The following is a 20,047-nucleotide window of genomic DNA, read 5'->3' as shown; positions in this document are numbered from 1 at the left end:
ACTGGACTTCAAGCAACTTGGGCTAATTCTCCACCTTAGTTTCCAAATGAAATACAAAACTTGTTCTCATCAGAAAAGAGGACTTTGGACCACTGGGTAACAGTCCAGTTCTTCTTCTTCTTAGCCCAAGTAAGACGCCTCTGACATTGTCTGTGGTTCAGGAAATTCCTTGACACGTCTGTGTGTGGTGGCTCTTGATGCCTTGACCCCAGCCTCAGTCCATTCCTTTGAAGTTCCCTCAAATTCTTGAATCGATTTTGTTTGACAATCCTCATAAGGCTGAGGTTCTCTCAGTTGGTAGTGTATCTTGTTCTTACACACTTTTTCCTTCCACTCAACCTTCTGTTAACATGCTTGGATACAGCCCTCTGTGAACAGCCAACTTCTTTGGCAATTTATGTCTGTGGCTTACCCTCCTTGTGAAGGGTGTCAAAGATTGTCTTCTGGACAACTGTCAGATCCGCAGTCTTCCCCATGGTTGTGTAGCCTAGTGAACCAAACTGAGAGACCATTTTGAAGTCTCAGGAAACCAGTGCTGGTGTTTTGAGTTGATTAGCTGATTGGCATGTCACCATATTTTAATTTGTTGAGATAGTGAATTGGTGAGTTTTTGTTAAATGTGAGTTAAAATCATCAATTAAAATAACCAAAGACTTCAGAAACTACTTCAGTCGGTGTGCATTGGATTTATTTAATACACAAGTTTCACAATTTGAGTTGAATTACTGAAATAAATGAACTTTCCATGACATTCGAATTTATTGAAATTTACGTTTATATATAATTTATATATAATATATATAAAAGTCTCTGAGGCTCATCAAGGGTGCATTTATTTGATCGAAAATGCAGTAAAAACAGTATTATGGTAATATATAAATCCCTCTTTACATTTTAAATATATATTTCAAATGTAATTTATTCTTGTGATGCCAAAACTCAATTTTCAGCAGACATTACTCCAGTATTCAGTGTCTTCAAATTATGTTATTATAATTATAACATAATTATTAAAATTGTGACCCCAGACTTTTGAACAGTGATTTCAATATATTTATTTTCATGCATCAGGAAAAATGTTTTATTCAATTGTCAAGACACTGTCATTTACATGCCAGAATTATAAATTTTAAGTGATAGTGCTTCCCAAAAAATATAAAGTTGTTTAGATAAGAAAGTCATCAGCTTGTACTGTAAAGCTTTGGCTGGAGGCAAATTACCTTAAACTGAACTCTGATAAAACTGAGGTAATTCTGATTGGCTCTAAAGCTGTTGTATCTAAGCTCTTTGGTCAACTGATGGACCTGGATGGTGATCTGATTATGCCCTCCACTAAAGTTTGCAATCTTGGTGTTCTCATTGATTCCACTCTTTCATTCAATGATCACATTGGTAAAGTAGTAAAGACAGCTTTTTTCCACCTACGTAATATCTCTCGTATTCAGTCCTCTCTCAGTCAACAGGCTGCTGAAACTGTAACACATGCCTGTGTCACATCTCAACTGGATTACTGTAATTCACTTCTTTATGGCCTATCAGCTAATAATATCAAATGACTACAATATGTTCAAAACTCTGCAGCTCACTTGATTACCCACACAAGAAAGAGTGATCACATTACCCCAATCCTCTATCAACGTCATTGGCTTCCGATTTCCTTGCACATCAACTACAAGATACTAATTCTCACTTATAAAGCTCTCCATAACCTAGGTCCTACATATTTATCTGATTTACTTCTGCCTTATGTTCCTGATCGCTCCTTACAATCTTTTAGTGAGGGATTGTTAGTCTCCCCTGAGTTTCGTCTGGTGACTATGGGAGCTAGGGCTTTTTTTTGCTAAATGTATTATTATTATTATTATTATTACTATTATCATCATTTACTCACCTTCATGTTTTTCCAAACCTATGTAACTTTCTTTTCTATTCAGTACACAAAAATGACATTTTGAAGTTTCATTTTGATGTTTCAACTGTATTTGAAATAGTAGAACATTTTGTATTTTTTTAAGGACATGAGGGTGAGTAAAGGAGATCATATTTTTGTTTCACTTATTGTCACGCTCTTGTGAAGCGATGCGCAGGAAGACAAAGGTAATCCAAATAACATTTAAAGTAATCCAAAATGATGAAGATTCATATAAAACACAGGGTAACACAAACAACATACACAACTAATAACTGGCCAAGGACTGAACAGAACAGTGAAAACGTATACAGAAACTAAACGGGGGAACTAATGAGATGAATAAATATGATGCAATTTCAAGCTTTCATTTCTTACTGGAGTGTTACAAGCTATTCGTGCATACATAAACTCCCTAAAGTTGCAAAGACTCGTCCACGCACTCCAAAAATGCCTTGTTATATATGCTCCCACATGTCTACGTCACTGTGTGGGAAGATTTGGATAACATAACCCACATGTTTACTCAAAGAAGGAAGGCATAACTTTGATTCTCGCTGTAGTATTGTTGCCGCCACCCCCTTATCCTGGAGATGTTGTTTGTGCCATTGTGAAAGCGAAACTACTTTGTTTGGTCTTCCAAAAGCAGAGATGTATAAAGTACTAGAGACCCATACTTGAGTAAAAGTACAAGTGCTCTATCAAAAAAGTGACTTGAGTAGAAGTTTAAGTGCTCTTTAAGCACCACACTTAAGTAGAAGTACTAAAGTATTCAACATTTTTTGTACTTAAGTATTGCAAGTAGTCTATTTTAAAATTTACTACTCAAGTACTGAAAGTAAAAGTAGAAGTATTGTGTTATTTAGCTATTAAAGAAAGTAGTCAAAAGTTTGAACATATTGTTTTTACTATTTCTAATGATTAACCTAAAGGACAATCACAATTCCTTTGACTGTAACTTCTTGTAAACAAAAAACAGTTACTAGGGTTAGTTAGCCCAATTTGCAAAATTATGTCATTAATAACTTACCCTCATCTTGTTTTAAACCCGTAAGACATCAGAGGGTCATTTAGAATTTTTTGAAGCATGGTCCAAAAATAGCAAAAACTACCACTTTATTCAGCATTGTCTTCTCCTCTGTGTCTGTTGTAAGACAGTTAAAAACAAAGCAGTTTGTGATATCCGGTTCACGAATGAATCATTCGATAACCGGATCTTTTTGAAACAGTTCACCAAATCGAACTGAATCGTTTTAAACAGTTCGCGTCTCCAATACGCATTAATCCACAGATGACATAAGCTGTTAACTTGTTTAATGTGTCTGACACTCCCTCTGAGTTAAAACAAACCAATATCCCGGAGTAATTCATTTACTCAAACAGTACACTGACTGAACTGCTGTGAAGAGAGAACTGAAGATGAACACCGAGCCGAGCCAGATAATGACTCGTTCACGAGTCAAGAACCGTTTCTGTCAGACGCGCCGATTCGTGAACCGAGGAGCTGATGATACTGTGCATGTGTGATTTAGCGCGAAGCAAATCGACACACAGAGCGTCTGAACCGAACTGATTCTTTTGGTGATTGATTCTGAACTGATTCTGTGTTAATGTTATGAGCCCAGGAGCAGTCAACGCCAATGTCGAACGCAAAAGAATCGGTGAACTGTTTTCTTCAACTGGTTTATTGAATCGAACTGTCAGAAAGAACTAACGTTACTGGTCATCCGAGAACCGATGCAACCGGTTCCTTACTCGTGAACGAGTCATTATCTGGCTCGGCTCGGTGTTCATCTCGCTCTTCACAGCAGTTCAGTCAGCACGCGCAGTCTTCTTAATCGCTTGATTCGCTCAATGATGTGCCAGCTTCATCAAACCTGCCATCTACAGTCCTGGCAATGGTTTGTAATGGAATGATTCGTAACATTTTTATAATTGTAACGAGTAACGATGCAGCACATAAAAAAAATATCGGAGTAAAAGTATTAAACTCATCAAAAATATGTACTAAGTAATAAGTAGGAGAAAAAAATAATAGTCTAGTAAACTACAGATACCGCCTTTTAGTACTTAAGTACAGTAGTGAAGTAGTTCTACTTCGTTACTATACATCTTGGTCAAAAAGGGGACACAACTATAAATCAGTGGTTAAGTTGTATTTACAACACTGTTCCAGAACAGTTCAACTCAAATATTCAGATGTGTGCGGCGCATTTTAAGGAGGACTGTTTCCTGAACTTGGGAGAGTAGCCTACAATGCCATCTGGAAACAAAGGCTGTTTCTATAAAGTGGGGAAATTCCAACTTTGCCAGGACAGTCTGGTGCTTCTGACTTACAGACTGTAAGTACGTTTTCATATTTTAAGAATTTTCCACTGACTATTCAAATGCGAGTTTTGAGCAGTGTAGAGTAGCAATTATTGTTTGTTGTTTCTCCAATCACAAATTCAGACATGGTTTTATGTTTATGTGGCACGATACACAATGCAACTCATAAAAAGACAGTATAAGTCATTATAATCAGTAATTATGTCCCCACTGGATGCAACAAATTCCTAATTTGTAATGGGTTTTATTGATTTTGTCTCATCGTGCCAGGACTCGTCATCACAGTATGGTAAGGAATGTAACACATGCTTCAGAAAGGCAGGGCATAGAGGAGCAACAATAATGTACAGTATGTGGGAAAAAACATGTTTTTTTTTTTTTTTTACCTTAAACCACATAAACACATTGCATTAAACCAAATACACAAAATAATGTTATTTTTAGCAAAATCATATGACCCTCTACCGAACACAGGTGAACTAAATTGACTAATCAAAACAGAGACAGAAACTAGTTCAAAGTCAAAATGGGCATGAAGACAAAAATGAAATGAAAACACAACAAAAGAAGTCCATAACTGTGACAGTACTCCCCCCGCCCAGAAGGTGTGACCTCGCACCGTCTGGGAGGAGACTCGGCAGTGGCGAAGGTCAGGAAGATATGCAGGCAGATATCCTAGACGATGATGATGGGAGGAGCCAGGGAGGAAGCATAAGGAGCGAGGGAGGAGCAGATGGAGGGTGGAGCCAGGATGGAGATAGGAGGAACTAGTGCAGATCAAATGAAGGGAGGAGCCAGGATGGAGACACGAGGGACTTGGAGCAGGAGGAGCCAGGTGGGACCCAGACCGCAGCCAACATGACGGCCCATGGTGGAGCCGATGGAGGGAAGAGCCATGGTGGAGGAAACCAGGGTGCTGACCAACAGTGGCAGAGCAGGTGGGAGAGAAGCCTGGGGCGGAGACAAAGAGTCAACGAGCCAGGGAGACGGGGAGGATCCAGAGGGCCAAGGCGGAGCAGATAGTTCAGGCGACCTAGGTGTAGGCGGGGATCCGTAAGGCTATGATGGAGCCAGAGCAACAGAGGACCAAGGTAGAGCTGGAGGGAGATAGGAGCCATGGTGGAGTAGATGGTTTGTTGGGTCGACAGGCAGAGGCAGAGTCTGGGACTCAGAGGCAGGAGGTGGAAATAAGGGATGGATGGAGAATGGCAGACCCGCGGTGAACCCAAATCATGGATCGTGGGCTGAGGGTGAGCTGAGGGACTGACAGGGACAACGGATGAGGGGGTGAGGACTGATGAAGAGCTAGTGGGAGAGGGAGACTGGGTGGGAGTTTTAAGCAGTCCGGGGATTCAGGGATGCCAGAATCTGGGAGCGCCAGAGATAGGGGGATGACTTCCATGGAACATTCATTTCATGGGCAACAGCTCTTGTGGATATTACTGCAGTCAGCATGCCAATTGTATGCTTCCTTAAACCTTGTGACGTCTGTGGCATTTTGCTGTGTGATAAAGATTTTAGAGTGGCCTTTTATTGTGGCCAACCTAAGGCACACCTGTGCAATAATCATGCTGTCTAATCAGCATCTTGATATGCCACACCTGTGAGGTGGATAAATTATGTAGACAAGGGAGAAGTGCACACTTACACAGATTTAGACAGTTTTACGAACAATATTTGAGAGAAATAGGCCTTTTGTGTACATGAAAAAATGTCTTAGACCTTTAAAAGCTCATCAAAAATGGGGGCAAAACAAAAGTTTATTATAATTTGGTTCAGTGTTCATAACTAATAACCAGAGGTGGGTAGAGTACCCAAAAACTTTACTCAAGTAAAAGTAAAAGTAATTCTAGAAATATTTACTCAAGTAAAAGTGCTAGTCTTGAATAGTTACTTGAGTAAGAGTAAAAGAGTATCGGATAAAAAATCTACTCAAGTAGTTAGTTACTAGTTACTTTGGGTCATATATACGGAGCCTATTTTTATTTAGATAAATAGATAAAATGTATGTAATGTATGTGTGTGTGTATAAATGTATATATTTCATCAGCCTTTACTCCAATTTATGTAATTTATTATAAAACCCTGTCTGTTTACTTAAGTAACAAATATAGGTGTCATGCCATAACATATTTTTAATACGACTGACTTTATATTTAATGTGAATTTAACATTGAAAGTTAATGTGATATAAATATTGCTACTAATCTTTCATTGTTCAGAAAGAGAGCAAATAACATCTACATGATCAAAGATCATTTTCACTGAATGTCTAGATTTCAATCACTCTCAGAAACTCCCATTAGAATCACTGAAACTGTTAACACTATGAAATCAATATCTTAATTATAGATTCGTACACACATCTGCACTTTGTTGTTTCTGACGAGAGAATTCGCCAGAAAGAGGTCTCCATTCAGTGAGCGAGTGAAGGAAGCACCGGCATTTTAGCGATGACTCATCTGAACACCTCTGATTGGCCATTGTATTCAAAAGCTCAACAGAATCTTGTGTGATTGGTTATAATGCGCAGCGCTGTAAAAACGCGTCTGTCTCTGGCTCAGCGCCAGCAAGCTATCACAGATCTGAATTTAGCAGCTGATATGACTTGTTGAACGTACTCGCACCGGTGTGATTGTATTAAAATTAATAAAATCTTAATCGGCTATTTTTTTGTCTTTTGGAAGCTGCATTCAACTTGACTCCCCTCTGTTATAAGCCACACACGTACAACAAACTAATGTCACAGTGGTATCGTGTACTGTAATCCAGGGGTTCCCAAACTTTTTAGCCCGCGACCCCATGATAAATGCGCTGCTGCCCCGCGACCCCCCCCCCCCCCCCCCCCCCCAAAAAAAAAACACCTCTCGTCGCGTGAAATGTACAGCAAATCGATTTTATGCCCAGTCTCAAAGCACACGAAGTTATATTTTATTGTTCTGCGTGCAAAATCAGTGTTACAATTCTGCATGAGCTGCTCGATATCCACCTGTTCTCTCTCGGAAAGTAACTGTGCAGCTATGTTGGGTTGAACTCGTTCATTATTCTGCCATCAGGAACCAGTCGAGTTGCTCACAGGCGTGCTCACAGGCGTGCTCACACCCGTGCGCACGCGCACACACACACGCACACACGCGCACGCGCGCGCACGCGCACACACACACACACACACACTCATGCTAATCCGCTAGATGTGTCTTTATGCTTTCCATGGTGACGCGTCATTGCTTGTCACGTGACAGCAACAACAGAGCTGAATGAATGATCTGCTTTTGTCATTTTTCCTTTTTTTTTCAAAATATTAACAAATTAAAATGTTAGATATTGCATGAAATAGCTGATATTCCGATTGTCAAATATGTGGAAGTGTTTTGTTGTTTAAACACCTTTATAACGATCGCGTTAGTTGAGCTGTATGCGCGATGGGCGCCGCCATCTTAGTTTGTGCCGCAGACGCAGTTCAGAGAATCAGATCTGTTGGATTTACAACACCTGACTGAATTCATCCACTTCTCCCGAAATACATAAAAGTAAGTGGCTGGTGAACTGGGAGAATAATGGAGTAAACTTTAAAGTTACTTACACAATGTGTATCTGATATGAATAAAATGTGTCTAATTATAATGAAAAAGATATTATTGCCTCTTCCTTTGACATCAGTGTGTATTTTACAAACTCTAAATGTATTGTTTTTTCTAGTACTTATATATCTGAAACCTAAAATAAACATTAGTATGTGGTTGAAAACACTGAAAAGTTGTGATGACAGCTCTGAGCGCACTTGTCTCTGGCTCAGCGCCAGCCAACTCGCAAGAGCACATTTGAATTTCACATTTGAATTTCACGTCATGCACTGACCGGTGTGGTCGTACACTCCAGGGACTAGCCTAGACTGATCACACCGGTGTGATCGTACGTGCGATGCGAAAGAGTTAAATTAATTGAAACAAAAATATATAAAGCCTATATCGAAATCATCTCGCGACCCCTGCGCCGGGGGGTCGCGACCCCTACTTTGGGAACCACTGCTGTAATCGAATGTAGCCCAAGTTATTACCTGTTAAACAGTAGACAGCACACGTGGTGTTCATCTAATAAGGATCTCCATCGCAAGCAAATAATAGCCTTCGTAGATTTGCTTTCAATTCAGTGCAGTTCCATAGCCCCGTTTTCAGCGCTGCTGATATTCAACTCTGAGTTACAACTCTGAGTGAACTGCTTCAGACGCTCAGCTCGTGAAGCAGGGAACTGAACGACTCATTCAAACTGATTCATGAACCAATTCACTCGTTTGCCAATTGGTTTGATCAAGCCTTTGAACAGAATTGACTCAAAAGAATGAATCATTCGCGAATGGGCATCGCTCATTGCCAAGAGAAAAGTAGACGGCGTGTTTGGAATAAACTGAAGCATTTATAACATTTATTGCTTTAAGATAAAGTAACGAGAGGGGCGTCGGCGACAGTAACGAAGTAAAAGTACAGATTTTTCCCAAAAAATTTACTCAAGTAAGAGTATAAAGTACCCATCTTTAAATATACTCCGAAAAGTATTAGTTACCCCGAAAAATTACTCAAGTAAATGTAACGAAGTAAATGTAACTCGTTACTACCCACCTCTGCTAATAACCAGCCAAGGACTGAACAGAACAGGGAAACTTATACAGATACTAAATGAGGGAACTAATGAGATGACTAACAAACACAGGTGAACTGAATGAACTTATCAAAAGAGGGACAGAAGTCAAAATGGGCATGAAGACAAAAACTAAATTAAAACACATAAAAGAAGTGCATAACTGTGACACTAAATATTCCTTAAACAATTATATAAAAAAAAGTTATACATGAAAAACTGACCCAAACCTGGCCTGAAATTAACTAAATTGTTGGAATGCAAACTGCTAACTCACCCAAGCAAGGTCACAGTGCTTCGACAGAGGAATGACAGTATTCATCTAAAGTGGGCTGCACTCCCTATTTGTAATTCAATGAGACCATCTTGTCTTTTGGTTGCCAAAAGGCAAAGCTCATGAAATTTGGGCTAACTGCACTACACATGACAGCAGAACCATGAAAGTGCACATGTTTTGTGTGGAGGCTAATCCTAAAAGGCCATATGTTTGGCTAATAAACATTTGCCTGACACCATCGGAGCCTGGTTTGAAAGGATGAGAAATGTTATGCTACATACATGTGAGTCCAACAGCAGCCAGTGCTGATGCTGTGATTGCTGTGAAAGCACTTTTTTTCTGACACACATCGAATGGCATTCATGTCATGGCTATACTTCAGAGCCAACGTGCTTGATTTAGCTTTCCATGAAAAGGAGGAAGCTGCCTGCGCAAGCCAGCCAGCCAAAGGTTCCTGCCAGCCCATTCTCCACAGAGAGGTCTCCTCAGGCGCGGGCCAACATAGAGTTTAATTGACTTATTTGGCTTGTTAACACTCTAGCAGCTCACACAGAGGTGAAGTCGACACATACACATCAATATTCAGTTCTATCCCTCCCTGATCCCTTTGCTTTACCACTATCCCTAATAAAATATGTATCATACAACAGATCTGGAATAGTGCTGGACATCTACATGAAATGTGCTAAAAAGATTTCCACATGAGTGGATGCAAGTGAGTAAACAGCTGTGGCTTAAGGGAGATAACGGCACTTAATAACACAGCGGAGAAACACAGCTTTTTTCAGCAGGCTTCCTAATCACAATACGCCAGGAGATCGGAGAAACGCAAGACGGATAGCTCATAAAAACAGAGACACAGCCATAACTGTTCGGCAGTGAACTTATGAAACCCCACAGGTGAACATGCTGCAGATATTGAAGACACTTTCTCATTGCCAAAGCCACAATAATTCTTGTGGTGACTTGTGTGGACGGCGTGGGTGCTGCTTTGAAGAGCTATAGCGATACTATTGAGCTCTAAGTACATTAAGAGGAATCCCCTAGAGGCCAACACAATCAATGTTTGCCCAAGGAGTGTGAAAGTCTGCGTTTGACACCGCAAAGGACCTTGGGATTGCTGGACTTTATTCTTGTTAGTGTCAGATAAAGCTCAGTAATGTAACGGTTGTGTGGGCATGCATATAAGCATATGCATGGACTTGCATACAAGAATTTCTTTAACACTCAATACATCCCAGGGGTTGAAAGTAGAAACATAACTTTAACTCTCTTTTTCTTTTATATGAAGGTCACATAAAGACTAGCATGGAAACTTTTTACAAGTGCCTTTAATGTAGATTTTATTGTTCAACTCTTGTCCCAGACCCAGTTGTAAAGTTTTGATGAAACAGAAGCTAGTTAAACATTTTTCTTAGTTATTCTATCATACAACCAAATGAAAAAAATGACCAAAAAAATAATAAATAAAATAAATAAGGAAATGTATTTGGTTCTATCCTTTGGCTGTTGATTGGATGGAGGCAGAACTGAATGTAAAAAATGTCATTAGAGAGAAGTCTGGAAGATCAATTTATAACACACTAAAAAAAATAAAACATATATATATATATAGAGAGAGAGAGAGAGAGAGAGAGAGAGAGAGAGAGAGAGAGAGAGAGAGAGAGAGAGAGAGAGAGAAAGAGCCATGTCATATGCATCAGGTTTTAAAGAGGCAGTGCTGATTGAAATCAAAGAACAAAAGAAAAAGAGAAATACTTGGACTGTTCTTGTCACTGTTAACTTTTGTAGCTTTGTAACTTTTGTCAGGTGTGGCAAAATGTTAGTTTTAGGCCCTGTGTGTGTGTGTGTGTGAGTGTGTGTGTGTGTGTGTGTGTGTGTGTGTGTGTGTGTGCGTGTGTGTGTGTGTGTGTGTGTGTGTGTGTGTGTGTGTGTGTATATATATATATATATATATATATATATATATATATATATATATATATATATATATATATATAAATTAACTTTTTCACTCACCGGCCAATCTAGCTAGGCTAATACATTTTTAAGGTTCCAGCCATTCATAAGGTCTACTAGGCTAGCCGAAAAATAAATAAATAAAACCAATAAACCAACAGCTTGAGGCTGTGACAAAGTGACCATTGCAAATAATTTTGTGTCAGTACTAAGGGTGTGTGATATTGACTAAAAATAATATCTTATTTTCTGGAATTTCATTGATAAAGATAATCACACAATATTTCAATATAATATACGTAAAATTAAAACAATTTAAAGCGTCAGGTGGCAGCAAGTCAACTGTTAATAAGCCAGTCATTGCAATTAAACTGAATCAGTTAAATGGTTGATATATTCAGAAATGAAACACCGTCATGTTGCTCAGAGACGCAAAATAGCGCTGTGGCTGTGTTTGATTTTTGATGGCAAAATAGAGCAAAAACAGCCAAAATGGTGTTTAAAACGTAAGACCGCAATCTAAATGTGTAGTCGCTTATGCATGCACTCACATGCACTATCTAGGTGTGTTTGGTTTGGTTTTTGCAATATAGGCCAAATCGGTAATGTAATGATGTCTCACGAGTTCAGTATTTGCACTTAACCTGCACAGATTTGGCTTGCATGAACTTCCCCAAGAAATTAATGAGTGAACTTAAACATTCACGGATGAATCTTGCACAATAAGATCATCCATTACATACATTTAGAAATTTTTCATGCTGACTTTAAAATGTGAAATCCATCAATGTTTTTTTTTTTTTTTTTTTTTTACATATTTACAACTATGAGAATGAAATAAACATATTTACAAACATTTTTCCGAGTGTGAAAAATAGGAAGTAACTGATATTAAATTTCTCAGCAATAATAATGCGATAAGCCAATAATTATTATGAATAAATGGTCAACATTAACATGATAAAGTTACTATGCCTAAATAAATAAAAAACAAAGCTCTAAAACTGAGTGAATTTAAACATCACAACAATGTATAGTATCAAAATGAATATTCATACATTTTTGCTAAAGATTACATTTTGCAGTTTTAAATTATTAGCGTTTTTAAAGATTTAAAACTTTAAGTGAGCGTTTGATGATGGCAAAGGTAATCAAAAAAATGTAAAAATTGGCAAAATAGGCCAGCAATGTAAAATAATACAATAATAAATATCAAAAATTGTCTGATGGTAATACCCTAAAAAGCTCTAATATCAGCTGATCATTTATATGTAACCCATATATCATGCATCTCTCTACTTTCCAAAAGTTTTTATATACTTAGAGCACAGTTAACAAGCATACCTGCAATAATGAGATGTGATTTGTGAAGTCTAATACTAACAATATCCTATGAACAGCCTTTATTAATGTCTATCAAACAGTGCAAAAAGTGTGACATATATTGATCAGTGCATTCAAACACTTTGCCTCTATGACAGTCTCCTTGTTGAGTGACAACAAAGTGACAAAACTAGTGGCAGAGCAAAAGACGGATTGCCAGCAACACATTCTCAGAAGCCGTTATCACCTAAATCAACATTCATTGAAAAGTGTTTGCAAAAACAGATTTTTCAGGCCTGCTTTCTCTTTACACGCTGTCCCTCTCATCAATATAACATAGTCTCTTACTTTATTCCACACTCTTTTCATAGCACCAATACGAAATCCATCCTAGCCCTGCACTTCCATCTCAAGCTAATGTGAGCCACTTAGTATCTCTGGCAGGTCTGTGTGAATATGTGTGCGTTTATGTACTAATAGAGCAGGCACATGTCCAAAAGAGAGAGTTTCGGGTCAGCAGAGGGCCCAATAACATTCATAAAACTATATTGCGTTACTTAGTGAATGTCTTTTAAATAACAGCATATAAAATATTGAATCCCTCCCCCTTGTTGAAAACCCAGTTGTGGGTCACCAGTCTTTGATCAGTGATGTGTTACCTTTGAGACTAATGTGTGATTGCTTGCGGAAGGCAGCTTTGAAAGAGTCATATAAACAAGTTATTAAAGTTAACCCAAAACACTTTCTCATAAAATCTGACGCAACCTTACTTCCTCCAGCGCGGCCTACAGGAGTATCAGCCGGCTGTGTTCTCTCTGGTCGCTGAACCTCTGAGATGAGGAGGAGACATGGGGAGCTATTTTTGTAAGCTTAACCAATGCTGTTAGAGGATCTATCAAGAGTAATTTGCCTCACAAAGGTCATCGCAGCCAGGGGCAGAGGCAGCATCACAGACAGGAGCCTGGAACAGCAGTGACTCACTATGGTCCGCATTCTCCTGCCGGCTTCACAGGACGCCATGTACCCACCACATCAAATCAACACACTGTCACGGAGGGATAAACTACCATCAATATTGTATTGATTTTGCATTGCATTAGATATTAATACATCAGTTTGCTAAATGTTGTATGGTTTCAGAAGCCCAGTCTATACAAAATGCAAAAATTGTGCCCTTTTGCAGTTTGTCAAAGTGTATGGCGGGTATGCTGTACTTTTAGCAATGCCTTACACTTCAAAATAGAATGTAGGACTAAAAAGGTCCCTGAGTTTCCCATCGTATACACACAATACTCTGGATAAGACAATGGGTCAATAATCAATAACTTCCGTCCCGTAATGCACCCAGTGCATGCCAGAATCACATGCTCTATCGGTAAAAGTTTGGAATAATTTTTGGAAAGAAGTCTATAATGCTCACAAATACTGATTTTGTTTGATCAAAAATATAGTAAAAACCATGATATTGTGAAATATTATTCCAATTTAAAAGAACTGTTTTTATATTTTGATATTTTGTGAAATGTGTTTTATTTCTGTTTATTTCAAGTCTTCAGTCTCACTGTCACAGTCATGGACTTCTGTTCCTTTGTGTTATCCCTATTTGATTATGTTCCATTCCTAGTTTAGTTAAATGATTACTTCCCACCTGTTCCCGTTCTTCTCATTACTATGACTGTGTTTAAATACCCTGTCTGTTTAGTTCCAGTCTGTCTGCTATTAATGTTTGTAGATTTGGAATTGTGTTTGGATGTGCCCCTTTTTCTCCCGTGATCATTAAAAGCCTTATATGTTATTTCCTTCTTCAAACGGTTTACTTGGCACACACGTGTTACAGTCACAAGATCCTTCAGAAATTATTCTAATATGTTTTGCTACATAACTATTTAATAAAGGTTCTTATTATTGATGTTGAAAACTTTGAAAGGTTCTTAATATTGAAAAGATTTTGCCGTTTCATATTTTTGAGGAAGCCATGACACTTCTTTAGTTTCTTTGATGAATAAACATTTCAAAAGAAAAGCATTTATTTGAAATAGAAATCTTTTGAAAACATTTTTTTTTTCAAATGTAACTGTCACTTTTATCAGTCTAATGCATACAGTCAGTTGGTCATTCTCACAAAAAATAAACCCCTGCTCAGGGCCGAGTACATTATCACTTTTATACACTTCACCAGAAATAACAGGCTGCTTACTTGTCGTTATTTAAAATCAGGAAGTCTCTTCACAAGTCTTTACACAAAGAAGTGTAGGAGCTCGCGCTAAATGAAAATGTTGAAAGCATATCTGACTGGGCTTTAACACAAAGAAACATTCATTATTAATTTCTTCTGTTCATTCAAATTTCCACCATAAAAATACAAATAAACACAAATTCTGCCAGCATATACAGTAGATAAAGTGTATTTCAACTATGTACTGCAAAATGATGACAAGTTTCTTCCATTACCACTGCCATAATGAATTAAATCCACTATCGCCGTGTATTAGCCCAACCTTTTGTTCCCAGTCTAACAGTCCTCACTTGCACCTTTAGTGCACATTAAAAAGGCAAAAACACAAGGCCGCATGCCTGCAAAGTGTCCCGAGTGGCAGTGTAAGTGGTTATGAAGTAGTATGTTCACATCCCAGTGAACCAATCTCATTGTCCGTTTCAGAATATGTGCATTCACGCGTGTGCATCTCTCTATTCATGTTTGAAACCTGTTTGAGTAGCCGTGTGATGGCTGGGCAGCATTTCATGTTTCTGTTTCTCCAAAGCTTTCATGAACAAGGGGAGGAGGAGGACGGAATCAGGGTTGAGGATGGGGGAAGGTATGGAGCTAGAGCAGTGGACCTATCTCGCAGGCGGGAGAGGCTGGTTTCCAAGGAGATGTGTGTGCGTGATGAGAGAGTATGAGACAGGCTTTGCTTGGGTGCACACTTAGAAGGAAAAGTCCCTCTTCATCACTCCCTGCTTTGCCTCTCTCTCCCCCTTCTTACCTCAGTTCCCAGGTCATCATTTATCCTGAGATCCCCTGAGATCCACCCGCACTACATTAATCTTTCACCTCCATTCAGCATATGAACCCATGCTAAATTCCACCGGAGCGTTCCCTTATTATTACGTACATAACTGCTAATGTCTCTCCCAATGATGACATGCAATGCAACACGCTATATATTTGACCCTCATGTTCTGTTTTAGAAGCCATAAGCCCATCATTTAATTGCTTGAAAATTATACTTAATATTAAAGCATCAGGCTGATACTTCTTGACTTTTCCTAATCTTCTGAGAATTTATTTTAAACAAATAAATAAATAAGAATTCTCCTCTGAAAAATGTTACATCATTTCTGTTTGGGTCTCAAAGACCCAAGATATAAAACAAGACTAAATGCAATGTATTTTCGCATGCTCAGTTCTCTTAAATTGTTCAAATAAACTCCTGCCACTTGTTTATTTGATTTTATATATATTACTTTATTAGAATTACTGGAATTAATAATAGTCACAAATCAAAAGTGCATGTCTACTTCGTGATAAAACAAATGGTTAAAGCTTTAAAATGATCTGCTGACTCTGTTTTTTGTTTAGATTTGAGGAGCTTATTAAAATAATTCTGAAAGGTTTATTTTGAAATTACTATTATTAATTTTAGACTATTGATAGTGTATCATAGGGTCCTTGTAACCCCATAAAAAACAATACTGCATGATAGAATAAGCTCTAAAAGAACATGGCTAATAAAGTCATGCCTTTTGGTAACTGTTTCAATGAAAAAAAAAATGGAATCCCATTCTCATGCTGATTCATATCACTTATATGACTCCTAATGGTCTGATATGATGTTTGCTTTAAACATATGACTGTACCATCAGCCTTTAGGATTTAAACTCTAATTATGCGGTAAGAGTCATGATCTTAAATGATTCTTGTGGCCGGTCAAATCCAGATTGCAAACACACAGGCATTTACATATTGGCACACAGAGCCACACTTGATGAACTCCCCCGAGAGCGTGTTATACTCCCGGTAAAGATAAAGGTAGTGTGACCTGGATAGACTACTGAAAACACACACTTACATTTCCTCCCTAACACTAATGTGGTATTCATGGCTATTCAACAATATGCACCTTTACAACTGTACAGTCTTTTTTCTCAGTGTAAACATCTCTCTTCTGATGGGTAACCCTAAAATGATCTAAACTATAAAAAGTTAAAGTTTTGTCATAATTTACTCAAATGCATTTCATCCCAAACCTGTATGCATTTCTTTGTGGAACATAAAATACATTTCTGTATTTGTTTCCCAGTCAATGAAAGTCATTGGGGTCCAAATAGACTGCATACAAACTCTCATTATATGGACAAAAACAAAATTGTGCTTCAAAATATATTTTTGTTTGTTTAGCTGAAGAATGACATGAGAGTGAGTAAATTATGAAATAATTTTCATTTTTTGCTGAGCTATTACTTCAAACCAAGACCAATAATCACAAACAGGTCAAATCTCTCAAGAAAAATAGATCAATGTGTATGAATGAAAATATTTTTAAAGTCAGTCAGAATTGTTTTTTTGTAATCCTTTTTTCTACATAATTCAACACATAGAGAGGCACATATCCTTCTCAAAGATGCATGTATGGAAAAGCTTTGTCCATGACTCAGAGAGATAGGTTTCGACTTAGATCGATCAATCCCTTATTGATATTATTAAGCAAATAAATCATGAAAATCTTTCTGAGATTTAAAGTGGATCAAATATGGCTGTGGGTATCTGTGCACTGGGTGACGGTGACATCCACTTCAATTAAATGAATACTGAAATGTCAATCACTGGATTTATGTCATCTGCCATGGCCACATCTATTGGATTGCACCCATCCCTTTCAATTAAAGATGAGGATCTTCCCATCACACTGCAGTCATGTCACCACACTGTGTTCCCTGGGGCAGGAGATTAATCAAAGTTTGAAAAGACATTATGAAGTACATTATTTCGCTCCCAGTCAAGCAGTGTCAGGGCTGCCATAACCTGAACTGCATGGAATTAGAATGAATCCATCCAGTGGAAAGAGAGGGAAGATAAGGAGGTAAACGAGGAAAACAGAGGAAGAGGATAAGCCAAAGGAACAACCCATCATCATGTTTTGGGGGTAGGCTATACGATGTACATTTGAATAACAGGGTATGTTTTAAACTCCATAGTGTGTTTTGTTGAGCTCACTGTACTTATGTAAGGCTGTAGGCTTCTAATTTGAATTGACTTTGATTTCCCCTCGAAAAGCCTTTTAAATCTGCTTTTTGTGTGAGGTGAGACAACAGTCTGTTCAGAGCACCCTGACTGACATAACGGACGTGCTGATTACAGTTTTATGAGTGAATACAATGCATTTCAAAATGATATATTTTCATAAATGTAACCCTTCCCTTTATGTAAGGGATGTTATCTTACGTGGTAACATGAATGCAATGACACTAACAGCACTAGCCAATTATTCTGTTCTGTGTCAACACCTCGCAATACCGAGACATTTATACTTTGTAGAATAGAGTGCTTTCATTGAACTGCAATATAAGGTAATCAATATGATTGCCCATCTTATTTTGAATTGACAAGTGAGTAATTAGACAATTTAGCCCTGATATATTGGACATGACAGCTGCAATCATCATGCTGCCTGCCTATTTAAAAGCCTCCATTTGTAAAAAAAAAAAAAATAAATAAAAAAAAAATACTGAAAAAATAACTTTAAAAAACGTAATTTAATTTAAACAATTAGGACTGAACTAAATACAGAACAAATGATGGTGACACACTGAGGTCAGTAGTGCTTCCAATGAGTCACATTAAATAATCCTCAGTTTAATCATCAGTTAGATAGGATAGAGTGAACACAGTGTATTCCAGAAAACCAAGTCTACTGGAATCTAGATAAATAGATAAGACAGACAGATAGACAGACAGATATATAGATAGATATAAAGAAAAGAAAAACACATAAATTGGACCCCTTGGACTTTCAGAAGCACACGAAATCTTTTGCTTACCTTCTAGACAGCAGGTTCTCCACAGTCCGGAGTGGGTCATGACTTCCTCATTCTTCCTGCTCGTCTCGTTCTCGTTATTACTTTTAGCCCGGCACACTCCTCGTGAGTACAGCCAGTAGTCCGTTCCCACAGCGATCGTCATCAGGCTGAACGCGGCGAACGCGCCTATTGTGGTGATGAGCATTTGGACTCCTCTTTCACACATCAACATTTTACCTCATTCCAGGATGGGGTCCAAAACAGGGTTCTTAGTGTGTCTCGTAAAACCTTCTAGCATGCCTGGAATGCGAACTCCATGCTCCAATCGACTTCAGAAGCCCATGCCATTATTATGTGACAATTTCTGGGGTCTCGAGACTGCTGCAGTCGCTTTTGATGCTTCTCAAGTTCAGTAAGAAACCTCACAGTGTTTCCATCGCTTAAACGGAGAGCTAGGCTATTTGTTTCTCATTCTGGGTTGTGAAAAAAACTGTTATCGAGTAACAGTCTCTCATCAGCACCACAGCATTTTGCAATTGAGGCACTGGGTTAAACGAATGACTCGATGTTTCGCCTGTGACTTCAATAGAACATCTTTGTTTCCTGAAAACGGCAATAAATCAGTGTTTATGCACGGAGAGTAAGTATCAAAAACAATGTCCTTTGTTAATCCAGCGGAAAATACCTCCGTTCAATGGATGCATCCGGTATTTTTCTCTAAAACACAAGAGAAGAGTAAAATATCCCACTTCATGATCAGCTTGTCTGTCCAAAATTCCCCTTCAGATCTGGCAAATCTTAAGAAATTTTCATTTGATTATAAGGAGCAGCATGAAGGCACCAATCAAAAAGTGATCGATTAAATGAACATAATCCCAGCGCTTGTAATTGCTGTCAACGTGATGCTGGTCCCCACGAATGTGTCTTACAGCAATGACAGCTCCCACGTTCCTAGCGAATCCGCTCGTTTGAAACACCGCCCACAGAGGGAGCGCGCTGGCTGCTGTCCGCGGTGCTGAATGGAGGGACGAAGCACCTCTCGTCTAATCTCGGAGTTTCTCCCCGCACAGCGCCCCTGGCTCAACCAATGTGCTACTTAAGGCCTTCATATGCAAAGATATGGGCAAGAAGTGATGCATGAAAAATCGGACCCTGGAGAAAAGGAACGTCCTTAAAAGTCCACAGACATTTTCGAAGATTTCCTCCATGGAGACCTTCACATGGACAATTTAGGAGAGTTTTATAGATCACAAAATTCATAGGGATATTTTGGTCACAATATATCAAAAGTTGCAAGGTTTGCATTGATCTGGGTTTTTAATTGGTTCTGGAACCACACACACACACAAATTATATATATATTTATATTTATATATATATATATATATATATATATATTCTCAAGTCAAGTCACCTTTATTTATATAGCGCTTTAAACAAAATACATTGCGTCAAAGCAACTGAACAACATTCATTAGGAAAACAGTGTGTCAATAATAAAAAATGACAGTTAAAGGCAGTTCATTGCATTCAGTGATGTCATCTCTGTTCAGTTTAAATAGTGTCTGTGCATTTATTTGCAATCAAGTCAACGAAAT

The 20,047-nt window shown here is 38.3% G+C and overlaps 1 protein-coding gene across 1 annotated transcript in view; it reads right to left on the bottom strand.

Moving 5' to 3' along the window:
• Positions 1-19,449, bottom strand: part of cacng3b (calcium channel, voltage-dependent, gamma subunit 3b) — a 39,488-nt gene extending 20,039 nt beyond the window's left edge. Inside the window, exon 1 of the mRNA XM_052548329.1 lies at positions 18,471-19,449. Within this exon, the coding sequence (XP_052404289.1) occupies positions 18,471-18,681 (211 nt within the window). The 5' untranslated portion in view covers positions 18,682-19,449. The remainder of the gene's footprint in view (positions 1-18,470) is intronic.
• Between the last annotated feature and the right edge of the window lie 598 nt (positions 19,450-20,047).

The sequence above is a fragment of the Carassius gibelio genome, chromosome A3 (assembly GCF_023724105.1).
Source record: "Carassius gibelio isolate Cgi1373 ecotype wild population from Czech Republic chromosome A3, carGib1.2-hapl.c, whole genome shotgun sequence".
In the NCBI taxonomy this organism is placed as follows: Eukaryota; Metazoa; Chordata; class Actinopteri; order Cypriniformes; family Cyprinidae; genus Carassius; species Carassius gibelio.
This window is presented reverse-complemented; position numbering and strand designations above follow the sequence as displayed.